The following is a 13,464-nucleotide window of genomic DNA, read 5'->3' as shown; positions in this document are numbered from 1 at the left end:
AAAAAAAAAAAAAGCAAAGTGGTTTTTAATGCTTTCTTTATAACATTTGCCTCTATGGACAATATTCCCTGACTCAGACAAGTCTAACGCTTACAAATCACTGACCCATTTTTTTTTTTTTAAAGTTGTAGGGCTTGCCTGTCCGTTTGCCAATATTTTGCCTAGCATTTGTTACATCTGTGTCTCTTTTCAGTGAAGGAATCAATGTATATTAAATCATCTTTGTACAAAGGGACTTGTAACCAGAGTGACCATGTTTGTTAGTTGCGATGAAATAGGCTACCACCAGTGGGTCTTGGTGCTTCTAGCCAAACATCAGTAAAACAATTTCCAACGTTTTCCACCTACCAGTTGGACTAGGCAAACTCCCTTAGTTGTGGTGAAAAGTGAGAGCAACAGTCTGTATGATATGAAACTAGTGAGAAGAGAGATGTGATGCCTCAGTCTTTAAATCTCCTAATCAGAGTTTCTACTTCTAAGTTACTAACCCTCATGTTAAAGAAAAAAGTAACAGATGGCTCAGAAACAACTCAAAATGTGTATTAGAAAACAAATCACATTTTAACCAATAATTGCACTTGGGATGGGGAAACACCTTCTCATTTTAGATGCTCTGAATTGACAAAAAATACACTTTCCTCTGAATAAGATTTTTTTTTGCTTATTATTCAGTGGCTGATGCTCTTAGTTGCCAGCACCCCTAGAGGGAAAACAGATTCACAGGATTCTCATGTGAAAGGTCCTATAATCTCTCCTTTCTTATGTAAATGGTATCCTGCTCAGAGGTACACAAGAGTAATTGGCCTCAGATGCTAAAGACTATATAAATAAAGCTCTATCATGGAACCTTTTTAGGTACATTTGAAAAAACAATTCCCATCATGAGAAATTTCCTGTTTCCCTTATTTCTGCTTCTTCCTTCTACAGTTCATTCTCCCACATGTTGAAGGTCAGTGTCCCACAATATAAAGATATTGACTGCTGCTTCTTAAAAGAAATGTATATCGGACTCCCTGCAGCCTACATCAACAAACTGATTTATTATTAGAGTAATAATCCTGCAGTTCTGTTCTCTTTGAGAGGGGAAAATCACTTCCTTCTGACCAAATATACATTGACCTATAAAACAGTGATAGGACAAATCTGAGTAATATCATTTGAAAAGAAAACAGGTCTACAAAAAAGGCTACTTCTGGTGAGACAAGCTTTTAGCTTTCACCAGGTTCTACTACTATTCTTGGGACTGCTGTTTCACCACCCTGAGAACTCTTAAGTTGTTCCCCCCGCCCCCCACCAAACTACCAGTAGCATACAACTGACATGCCAACCTGTGAATTTTATATTAACACCTGTTCCAGCAGTCTCGTCATAGGAAATGCTGTCATATTTCAAAATGGGTCTTTTGCCCCTAACGGACATTGGCTATTTGCAAGAGACTTCCTGTTCTGAAACTGAAAGAACCCTCCACCCACAAAAGTAGCCCCTTAATAAGGTCTGAAAATAAAAAAGAACTTGAGGCAAAGCCTGTAATCCTGCCTCTCTCCAAGCTGTAAAAACATCTCCTTGCTGTTTGTACTCCAGGCACTACTCCAGGCAAAAAGAACCAAAAGTGCAAATACAGAATGGGAAAGAACTAGCTCGGTAGTATCACTGAGAAGGATCTTGAGGTTTTCGTAAATCACAGACTCAATATGAGCCAATGGTTATGACAGTTGCAAAAAAAATACAATTTTAGGCTGCATCAATAGGAGTATTGGGTGTCAGATTTGGGAAGTGATAGTGCCATGCTCCTCCGTGCTGGTTTGGCTTTGTCTAGAGTATCTTGTGTAGTTCTAGGCTCTGTATTTAAAAAAGGATGTGGAGAAGTTAGGGAGGGTCCAGAAGCAGGTGACAAATGTTAAAGGGGTTGAAAAGCAGACTACACAAGGAAGGTTAAGAGAACTATGCATGTCTAGCTTGGGGGAAAGGTGATTAAGGGTTGCATGACATGATAGCAGTTTTCTAAAACCTGAAAGACTGCCATAAAGAAGAGGGAAAACAACTACTCTCCCTTGATGTAGAGTGGGATATGAAGCAATGACTTCAGATTGTAGCAAAGTAGATTTAGATGAGGTATCAGGAGAGACTTAAGTTGGAACAGCGAGGTAGTGGGATAGACTGTCTGGGGAAGTTGTGGAACCTCCTTCATGGGAGGCTTCCCAGAAGATGCTGGATAAGCAGTGGTCAGGGGTAATGTAGGCATAGCATTCCTGCACTTGATCAGGGGTTTGGACCAGATGACCCCTGAGGTCTATTCCAACCCTAGGAGTCTACAGATATGAAATATTTAGAGCAGAATAGGACACTTTTGCTTGGATGAGGGATAACAGGTTTTGAAACTTCGTTCTTAAATTAGGGAGATTTGTAGGCCTTATTTCTTCTGACAAAGAGTTCTACAGCCTAGGCTGGATTGCTAATGAAACTGTTAGAGACAGGGCTTTTTTTCTTTGACATGACTAAGGCCCCACCAAGAATATACTCTATGGTATCTTAGGATAACTGCAGGAAGGGCCTCAAAATACAACCAGGCAGCCGGGTGGAATGCTGGGCACTGTGGAACCTATTACTGAATCCTTTTTTTTTTCCTTTTCTTTCTAAATGTGAATACTAGAAGGATGGGTAATCTGGAGGGAATATCCGAGATGCTAATGGGGCATATTTAAGGATTTGGAAGCTGTAAAATTCTGCTAAGCATTAAAGTCTATCCTAGGAAAAGACATATGGCATTGAACAAAAAACATGGATTCAGATCCAACCTGTGAACTCTGGGGAAGCTGTCTGTATTCATTTCTGATCCTTATCATTATAATGGTCCATGTAGAATTCCCTAAACTTTGGAGTGAGGCATCCTAAAATCCTGAAATGTTTAGGGTCTCACTTCTTAATTATTACCTCCCAACAACTTCCTCCTATAATCTGAGATGTAGAAAAGGTCCCCAGAAGTGTTTTTTCTTTCTAGGTAGTGTAAGATTCTCCCAACGAGGCATAGTAGCTGAGGTAACAATAGCCCTGCCTAATGCAGCTTGTTTTGAGAAATTCTGCTCCTTTTTGAGAGGAGCCTGCACTTAATTCTACATCTGACCCCAGTCTCTGAACTGTGATTATGTATTGTACCAGAGATTCATTTCTACATAAAATGCCTTGTAGTTCAACTTACCTTGAGTGAGTATGGTGGTGCCAGTCTGATCTCATTAGTCACAGCTATGTATTCCCAAGGAATTGCCTTGCTGACATATGTTACTCCTTCTTTTGAAATGTAGCCATCTGAAGTTATATTAGGTATCAGCTGTCACACAAGGGATATATGAAAATAAAGTGCAATTACCATCATACAAATGAGTATCATTTCTAAATATCATTTGTAGCAGCTGCAGGGTGGCCAAAAATGAAACAAAGCTGTACACTTATGCACCAGACCTAGGCTTGAAAAAACAACTGAAATAGTGCCTGGTAGGATATATCAAAAACTAAGACTACCTGTTAGCAGTAGCATGACTGTGAACTGGTCCATCAGTAACCTACAAAATCTAATGATTGGTGGCATTGTTTTTCAATGCCCTTAAATATGTAACCCTTCAAGGGAAATTTGAATTTTGTGGTAGTCAGTGAGGGGATGTTTCACTGTACAACTAATGACTTGAGAAGGAACCGGTCCCTTGAATGTTGTGCACACTTGTGACTCCAGGCATCAGAGGCATAATTCAAAATGAGGCTTTTGTGGAAACTTTAGTGCATATCCATGTGAGTCAAATATTTCAGAAAACGCACACCAGAACTACAGTAATAAGGGGCTCATTGTTAAAAGCGTGGATGTGGCAAACTCAGACTAACTGATCTATTAAGAACATAGAATGTTATAGAAAGCCTCTGATTTTGTTCCTTGGTAGGGGCACAGAGACTGTAAGGAACATATTTTTTCCAGATAAATGAAAGTTGAAAACCATGGGTTGTTTGTTTTTTTTTTCAGCCTGGAGATGTAACCTATCCTTTAAATGCAGCTGGAAAATTTTTGTATCATAAGACAGATTTATGTGCCACTTGGGAGGTAAGCTGCCAAAGACTTCCTACACACCTCATGCACAGCTGTTAAGGGAGTGTCTCCACCGTCTGGCTTGAGACACATTGACAAGGCAGCTGACCAGACTCCACTGACTCCATGGATAAGTAGGATTTCTGCTAGCATTGTTGTTCAGTCTGTGTCATGCTCATTAAAAAACTGTTGCTTTAGAATCCAGCTTTTTACTTTTCCCCACACAGATAATGCACTCTCTTGGTTTGTTGGCACTTGTGTAACTTTTTAGTCAACCTACTGCAAACTGAGATCACTGCTTCCATTACACTTGTGAAGCTGCACTTGCTCTTGCTTTCAAAGAGCAGAAAGTGAGCCGTGGAGTAAGAAGCGACTAAATCCTCCTTGGAAACAGATTGTTATCATTTCATGTTAGGACCAAATCTTCCCTAATGTTGACTCTTTCACCACCACCACAACCACCACTCCTTCCCCAGTAACAACAGATGCTGCTGCTTCTCAGATGCTGGTAGTTACCACCTAGAAAGTGCAGCATCTGATGAAACTTCATTATTTCAACATGGTTTTGACAAGGAATTGTAATGCAGTGTGGCTCTGTTTGCTGACATCAGCACTGAATGACAAAGCATGTGACAAAGCCAACCAGAAGTCCTATAACAAACAGAACTTCTCTCTCCTCTACTTTTTTTCCACTTATTAAAAACATAAAGAAGTAAGAACACTGGCAAGCAGGACACTTGGTATTACTGCTCAGATGTAAAAATGACCAGGATAAGGTCTGCTGTACTTCACTTTGGTCACACCATTTAACAGCCTCTACATCATTCATTTGTGGAAATTTTTGGGAACAGTGAAGGAAACTAAGAAAAGGCACTCATGTAATTCTAATGATGCAGAACCTGGGCTAACAGAGAGGACCAAAGCATCTACAAAGAAGCAGTTGTATATTTACAAGGTCCCTAAGTCTACATGGTTATATCTATTGTCATCACCTGTAGAATCTTGAAAAAGTAGGACTGGAAGGGACCTCAGGGCATCATCTAGTACAACCGCCTGCAGGTTGTTTAGTCAAGAAAGAACCATTCTTGACTAAACAATCCCAATTAAGGGTCTTTCTAACCTGCTCTTAAAAACTTACTAAGATGAAGAGTCCACAAGTTCTCTGGCTAACGTGTTCCAACACCTAACCACCCTCATAGTGAGAAAGTTCTTCCTAATAGCCAACCTAAATTTCCCATGTTGCAATTTGAGACCATTGCTTTTTGTTCTGTCCCCTTTGGCCACAGAGAATAGTCTATCGCCATCCTCTTCATAACCACCCTTCAGGTATTTGAAGACTGTTATCAGCTCCTCCCTCCTTTTTTCTTAGTGACACTCCTACTAACACAGCCCACTGTTGTTCTTGGTCCTTTTTGCCACCAGAGCATACTGTTGGCTCATATTTGTATAGTCCACTATAACCCCCAGGTCATATTCAGGAACCTAGAATAATGCTATTAGGACTCCTTCTGATGATCTCATTTTTCTTTGTAGGCTATGGAAGCATGTAAAGATGCAGGCTTAGCAAAGTCTATTGGAGTATCAAATTTCAACCGCAGGCAGCTGGAGATGATCCTGAACAAGCCTGGCCTCAAACACAAACCAGTCAGCAACCAGGTATGGTCCCAAACGGAACCCTTGATTCATCTGAAAAATGTAGAATAGTGAGAGTGCTGAGGCAATGCATATACTTCAACATATAGGGGATTGTGTGCACATCCATGTGACTCTGCAGTTAATACACCACTCATCATACCACCAGACTTTCCTACCTATCCTGAAAGTATGCTACTTTTACTTTCTGTAACTAAAACCAGAATCTGTCTCAGATTCTAAAACAGGGTGGAGTGTTGTGTGAATGCTGGGCCAATAAAAACCTTGTCCATAAATCTTAGCCATATACCTCAATTTCCTGCCTTGATTCAGGAAGGCTCCCAGCACACAAGACAGTTGTACCACTACCCAGAAACTAATAAGCCTTGCATGGAGCTAGAGATTTACCTTGTTTCAAAGCACAAATACAAGCATACTGTGCTATCATGAGCTCTTTGTCTGGTCAAAGGATCTATCTACTGCTAAAAAGCCAAAACATTTCTATGCCCTTCCCATGCTCCCTGTATTCTGTGGGGGTAGAATAACTGATCTTACTACTGAAGTCAGTGGACAGGTCTGAGCAAAACTGACTCTATGGCCTACAGATGGAAACAAATGGCTAATCAGTGATGAATGTAAAACATTGCCATCTAGTGCAGAGAGGGAAACTTTGAGTTGAGTGGGTTGGGGTGGAAGTTTTCAGTCCATCTCCTCAAAGAGATACCCAGTGACTGCTCTCTCACACAGCATAGTTATCCCTGCTAGTAGCATCAGAGGAGAGCTCAGCAAAGACTGAATGAGAAGGGGATAGCTAACCCTTTTAGCTCTTGGGGAGGGGCTCAGATATGCATACTTAGTTTGGAGTGAAACTGGTAGTACAACATAGGTGAATTTTATTATTGTCCTTGTACCTGTTCTTTACCTGCATTGTAGTTTTATTCCTGATTAGGGTTGTCATCCTAAACACCTTTCACCAGCACTAGAATTCAAGTTAAAACATCAAATGCTACCTTTTTCTGTCTGGAATGCCTATTACCTTACCTGTTAAGTCTACATCAGTGCTGCATTCTCCCTCATGCCACAAAAAAAAAAAAAGTGAAAAGCACAAACCCTTAAGCAATGTACTTCAGGATGTTATTATCACCATATTAAAACAGCAGCTGATCTATTACAGTCTGTGGGAATGACTCCCAGAGGTTGAGAATGTAGCCAGAAAAATTCTGTGGGAGAGTGATACACAGTAGTAACAACATGGGAGGTTAGAGTCTGGGTAGATTATGATGATTGTAGCATGGTGTGGTGTGGGTTCCCCCCGCCACTCTTCCTTCCTTTCTGTTGCTGACATAAGCTATTACCCTTTTCCCCAGTGGCAGTCTAAGCTCTTTAAAATCTTGGATATAAAGCGGAGAGAGAGAAGTCCTTCATTGTCAGAAGGACTGGCCTGCCTTTTGGCACAGCAAATTGTTAGGCAGATTATACAGGGAAGGTAAGCTAGGTCAGCAGTTCTCAGTCTCTTTCAGATTCCAATTGCCTTGTCTCCTCCAGGGTTTACAAAATTATTGAGCAATCTGAATTATTTATGAGAAAAGACATTGCCCATCCTTTAAATAGTGCAACTTTTTTTTTTTTAACCTGGACCTGTTCAGGATCTCCTGCCACTTTCTGCCTGAAGAAAACCACAGTAGGATTCCCCCAACCAACTGGCCCTGGATTTGAACCTTTGACCTAGGATTGATAATTGCCACAATTCTAATGCAGATTTTCCCCTTCTTTTCTGTCTTTAATTCATTTCTGGGACTATGGTTTCCAAATATGTAAAATAATCTCTCTTACCTGCCTGTTTTTGAAACTGTCTTTCTATTTGTTGCTTGGTCTTTCTGTTTCACTCACATAGGTTGAATGCCATCCTTATTTCTCCCAGCCCAAACTGTTAGAATTTTGCAGACAACATGAAATTGTTATTGTTGGATATAGTCCACTGGGAACCTCAAGAGATGAAACATGGTAAGCCAGAACTTCCTTCTCTTGGAAATACTAGTGTTGTTTGTAGCAGTGCTCATCCTATAAGAAGGTTGCAAATATCCACACAAATCTAGCAAAGGGTAATGTGGCTAAAAGATTACAGTGGTGACTCCCATCTTTCCACCCCTCTAGGAGTATTTGGAGCAAGCCTTCTCTCCTGGTAGTATTCGGGCTGAGGAGCCAAAGTTCCCATTTTGGAATATGGGTAAATTAACAACACCATTGCTTTCACTAAGTTCTTGCCTCTTGGCTTGAGCTTGGGAATTCAAGCTCTGAGTCCCAAATTCATAGAATAATAGAAGTAAGTTTTGGAAGGTCATCTAATCCAACCTCTTGCTCAAAGCAGAATCATCAGCAACTAGATCATCCCAGCCAATTAGTCTCCCTTCTCAGTCTATCTATGTGCTACCTCTGAAGCAAAATCGTCCCTTCACCTCACTATGCCACTAAGGAATGCCTGGGAGTCCTACAAGGAACCACCTTAGCCAAAAAAGCCCATGATTGTAACACAGAGCATTTGAAATTGAAATGAGGCGGTGCAGGGTAGCCAAAATGACTTCCAAAAGGCCTTTGATCTAGTATCCCACAATGTTCTCACAAGACAATTGGAGAATTGTGGGCTTAACCCCAGGACAGTCGGGTGAGTGAGAAACAGGCTTCAGGATAGGACCCAGAGAGTTGTAGTGAATGGATCTGTGTTATCCTGGCGAGAAGTGGGCAGTGGTGTCCTACAGGGTTCGGTGCTTGGTCAAGTACTTTTTAACATCTTTATTAACTATTTGGATGTGGAGGTGAAGAGCTCACTGGCCAAGTTTGTGGACAACACCAAGTTATGGGGAAGCGTGGTCATGCTTGAAGATAGGTTACAGATACAGGTGGACCTAGACAGGCTGGCAAGTTGGGTGGATCAGAGTCTGATGAAGTTCAACATTGAAAAGTGTAAAGTGCTCCACCTCGGGATGAGCAACCCCCAACACACCTATAGGCTTGGTGGCACCAAACTAACTAGCACCACGAATAAAAAGGACCTGTGGGTAATAATAAACACAGTATGAACAGAGTTGGCAGTGTGATGCTGTAGCCAGTAGGGCAAATAATACTCTGGCATGCATCAATCAATGCATCTCCAGCAAAACGAAGAAGGTGATTCTTCCACTCTACTCAGCACTGGCAAGACCACAGCTGGAGTACCATGTCCAGTTCTGGGCACCACACTTTAGCAATGACATGGACAAGCTTGAGAGACTCCAAAGAAAATATGATCAGTCTTACATGGCAAGTCATACGAGGAAAGGCCGAGGGATCTGGGACTCTTCAGCCAGAAGAAAAGGCTGAGAGGGGATCTGGTAGCAGATGACCGCTACGCTAGGGTAGTACATCAAGGGCTCGGTGAGGAACTGTTCACCAGGGAACCCTTGTGGAAAACTAGGAGTAATGGCTCAACATTAAGAAAAACTTCTTCACAGTCAGGGTGTCCAGGCTGTGGAATAAGCTCCCTCCAAATGTGGTGCAATCACCTACCCTGGAAATCTGTAAGAGGAGACTGGACAGTCAGCTTGCTAGGGTCACCTGACTCTAGGTGTCTTTCCTGCTTGGTTCGGGGGGCCGGACCTTGATGATCTTGGAGGGTCCCTTCTGGCCTTACAATCTATGAATCAAACAGTAGCGGCCCCTGTACACATGTGCGGAGCCTGCTCTGACATGCTGGAAATCCTGTGCATCGGAGCGGACTCAATTAATCAAGTATGCTGCAGCACAAAAATTGATGTGCTCTGGCAGCCTTCCAAGTCATGTATCAGTATTGCCGTGTCTGCACTTAAAAAATGGTGGCAGGGTGCTTTGAAATAAAATACATTCAATGAGGTTTAGTTCAAAGCATGGGGATGCACATGACACATGAGCGCTTTTAATTAGTCCAGCTCACTAATTAAAGTACCTGGTGCCACATCCCACAACACACATAAAAATGTCCTAGGAGACCAAGTACTACAAAAATACCTGACACACGGAACTTATAAAAGTTGGGAGGAATTTTTCTTCTAGCCTTTATCTTGCTGTCCATCTCTTCTTCTTTCCCTACACAATTGTCCTTACAGCAACTATTCAGTGTCTGACTTGGAAACAGATAGCAATTACAAGGAAGCAGAGGTACAATGTCAACCCTGTTAAGCAACAGAAGCCTCAAAATTATTTGAAAATAAAATAGGAGAGGTGTGGCAAGTCCTCTAGTTACAGTGTCGCTCAACCCGTGGGTTACAACCCAGAAGTAGGTCACAAGAACATTTGAAAGGGTCACAAGTGAGTCTTAGAAAACCACAGGTTTCGCCTTGCAGGCTGGCAGCGTTCCAGCCTACAAGAAGCTGCTTGAGGCAGTTGGAAGCAGTGGGCACATGTGCGTCTACATGCACACACACACGTGGCTGTCATGGGAGCAACCCCAGCAGCTGGATGCATGTAAATGTATGGGGAGGGGAGTGGGGATTGGAGGCAGGTCCAGGGCTTGGCGGGGGGAAGGGGGGAGTGTCTGCCGGCACTGGGGGAACATGACTGGGCACCAGGGCTGCATCAGGGCAGGGGTGGATGGTGGATGTGGGGGGAAGACACCTGCCCCTCCAGTAGATGTGGGAGAGTTGTCTTTCAGGAGTGATGGGGATCTGTGTGCCAGGGCCAGTGCCCATCCTTGCAGGGGTGGGGCAGCCAAAAAGACTACTCGGGGGCAGGTGGGGTAATGACTAGGCTACCTGGCACAGCATGGGAGTCCCAGCCAAGGTAGGGGGATGTCATAATCCTCCCCTCCTCTTCCTTCTCCCTCCGGCTCATGTTGGGGCCAGACTTGCTCCACTGTCATCCGTATGAGCCAGAGCTATTGCAGCCACCATGCTCCAGCCCAAGTGGGATGGCAGCAGCTGGGGGCCCCCTCTGGCAAGGCTAAGGGGAGGGGGCAGAGGGCTGCAGGTTGGGAGTGAGGAGCTCCAGCATGGCCTGTGGGGGCAGAGACTATGGGTCAAGAATAAGTTGCAGGGCCAGGGGGACCATGGCTTGGGAGTGAGGGGCACCTAAATAAAGAAGTTCTCTGTTTTGTTTCATCTTTTATTCAAGGGTAAACGTGTCTTCTCCTCCTTTACTGAAGGACCCTGTGCTAAATGCCATTGGGAAAAAATACAACAAAACAGCAGCACAAGTTGCTTTGCGCTTCTCCATCCAGCGAGGAGTGGTGGTCATTCCCAAAAGCTTCCATCCAGAGAGGATCAAAGAGAACTTCCAGGTAAACATTTAAAGATATAGGGACAAAAGAATTCTCTCTGTGCCACACTAAGGCCTACCAGGCCTGTAAACTTTGGGTACGTCAAAACACTTCCTACCAGCAAGCAAAAAAGCAATAGAGCTGAACACTAATATGGACAGGACACAAGGGTCTCCATGACAGGTCAAAAGAAGGTTGACCACTATATTTAGTCAGGTATAATATGACCCCCCCCCCCCAATAATTAGATTATATATATGGAAACTTTATACATTGGATATAATTTTCCAGGTATAAAATCTAATTGGGGGGGGGGGGGTTGCCTTGAATTTGTCCCCCACCCACTGCTACAGCAGTGAAAATAAATATGGGGAAGGTAGGAAGTCAGGCAACCCTCTTGCCCTCTGCCACCACAACTTCTTCCCCCTGCAGCCCCTTCCCCTCCATCTTTATTGTCAGACCCCACTTCCCTGGACAAATTATGACAGATACCCATAGATTTAGTTTATTCAGAATTAATGCATTTTACCTTTTTTGAAACTGCTGCATGTTTTACCACAGGTGCTCCATAAATACACTTTTAAGCAGGACTTTTGTATCTACTTATGTATGGTACAGACTGTGCATGATACTAGTCCAAAGGCAAAAGACTCATGATTTAACATAAAGGTCATTGGGCTGGGCCCCACCAGAGTCAACAGCATTTCAAGCCATGGTGATCCCATAGCTCAGTACTGCTCAATATGTGCATGTGTTCCATATACCCCACACAAAGGATCCAGGTGCTAATTACCCCCCACATACACATGACTGGAACTGGGTGTTCTTGTTATGAGTCCTGGGATTCTCCAAAAATGTCTATGCAAATCATGTACAGGGCAACCTGATCCACCTTTACCGCATACAGAGCAGTATTGACACCAGATTTGTCACCCAGCTACCTTGTTCCGGGAAGACCCAAACCCCCAGGCTGATCACAGTTTCTCTTTTTGATAATAGGCAATTTTTCTGATACACAGGCAACGCAAACAATTCTATATCTACCAGTGATAGTGCTGTCATAGAGAGAAGGCAGATCTGGCCAGTATGAGAACTTCACCCTATGGTTTTTTCTTGAATATTGGATGTGAGCAGTCTGGAGGTTGAGGGCTGAGGCCCACCTTGAAGCATGTTGTCTAGAGCAAGGATCATCAACATTGGAGTGGGGGGCCACTGTAACAGGGCTTAGCTCCAAGCACGGGCTGCTTCCAACTGAGTTCTCACTGCAGCTACTATCACCACTCCCACTGTGTCACCACTGCCTTTGGCTCTGTGGACCAGATAAAATGGCTCTGTGGGATGAACCGAGCCCACAAACTATAAGTTATTGACCATTGGTTTAGAGGAGCTGGCAGGACTGCCATGTTGTCCTTATGAGATACTGAGCTTACCCAGCACTCTAGGAATCTGAGAAGTCCTCCCCAAAATTCAAGGGTGTCTTATAGCAGTGCAAGTGAGAACAGATGCTTACATTATCTCTATGTTTCTGAACCTTGAAATATTTTAGTTTTGGGTTTCTCATTAAAAGAATGATTTCATCCTAATCTCTTCTTCACTAGATCTTTGACTTCTGCCTGTCTGATGAAGATATGAAGGAAATTTTAGCTCTGAACAAAAATGTCCGCTATGTGGAGTTGCTAATGTAAGTCCAAGTAGAATTTGCACTTGATGTGCATAACAGAAAATTATTCACTTTTTACATAAGCCCTGACACACCAACATTTCGACACACACACCACTACCTTTTTAGATTTTCTGTCAAGATGCCGGATGTACATGTGAATGTCAAAACACTATATAGTGTAGTAGGCAACTACTGATTCTTCTGGATCATGGTGTGCATGTGAGAGGTCACCAGAATCTTTGATACATATGCCTAGGCAGGAGTATGGAGGAGAAGTGGAGGCTGCCCAGACCTTCCATCCCTCTTTTACATTGTCAAGATAGAATCCAAAGGCCAGACCAAGTCTGGATGCTCAGTGCCTGTGGTTACAAGTGCATCTGGTGGGAATCCAATCCAGGTCTCCTGTGTGGCAGACAAGGATTCCACAACAGCTGGTTTATATAGCTCAGAACACCCTTACACTACAGTCCTAGAACACCCATAGATTGTTTGCAAGATTTAAACGTGCAATATTTCTGTGTGTTTCAGAGTTTGGGTACACACATATGCTTGTATCTTGTTTTTTGACCCAGGCCCATCTGTTCTTCAAAACAGGCTCCTCTTATATCATGACATGTTTTTCATAGACATTTAGGATGGAAGGGATCATCAAGTCCAGCCCCCCCACCCCAGGGGCAGGAAGTCAGTAGGGATCATAGGATCCCAGCAAGATAAGCATCCAAATGCATCTTAAAGGCGTTCAAAGTGGGCACTTGAACCACCTCAGGTGGCAGTCTGTTCCAAACCTTGGGGGCTCGGACAGTGAAGAAGTTCTTTCTTATGTCCAGCCTGAAC

General features: G+C 43.2%; 1 protein-coding gene across 1 annotated transcript in view; it reads left to right on the top strand.

The window, feature by feature from the left end:
- The window catches only part of AKR1D1 (aldo-keto reductase family 1 member D1), a 37,006-nt gene that overhangs the window by 15,522 nt on the left and 8,020 nt on the right, over nt 1-13,464 (top strand). The window contains exons 3-7 of the mRNA XM_019544707.1: nt 4,007-4,084; nt 5,603-5,725; nt 7,596-7,705; nt 10,823-10,988; nt 12,566-12,648. Of these exons, the coding sequence (XP_019400252.1) occupies nt 4,007-4,084; nt 5,603-5,725; nt 7,596-7,705; nt 10,823-10,988; nt 12,566-12,648 (560 nt within the window). The remainder of the gene's footprint in view (nt 1-4,006; nt 4,085-5,602; nt 5,726-7,595; nt 7,706-10,822; nt 10,989-12,565; nt 12,649-13,464) is intronic.

Source organism: Crocodylus porosus, unplaced genomic scaffold (assembly GCF_001723895.1).
Source record: "Crocodylus porosus isolate Cpor-Errol unplaced genomic scaffold, CroPor_comp1, whole genome shotgun sequence".
Taxonomy (NCBI): domain Eukaryota; kingdom Metazoa; phylum Chordata; order Crocodylia; family Crocodylidae; genus Crocodylus; species Crocodylus porosus.
The sequence above is the reverse complement of the archived record's forward strand: the minus strand, read 5'-3'. Positions and strand labels throughout refer to the sequence as shown.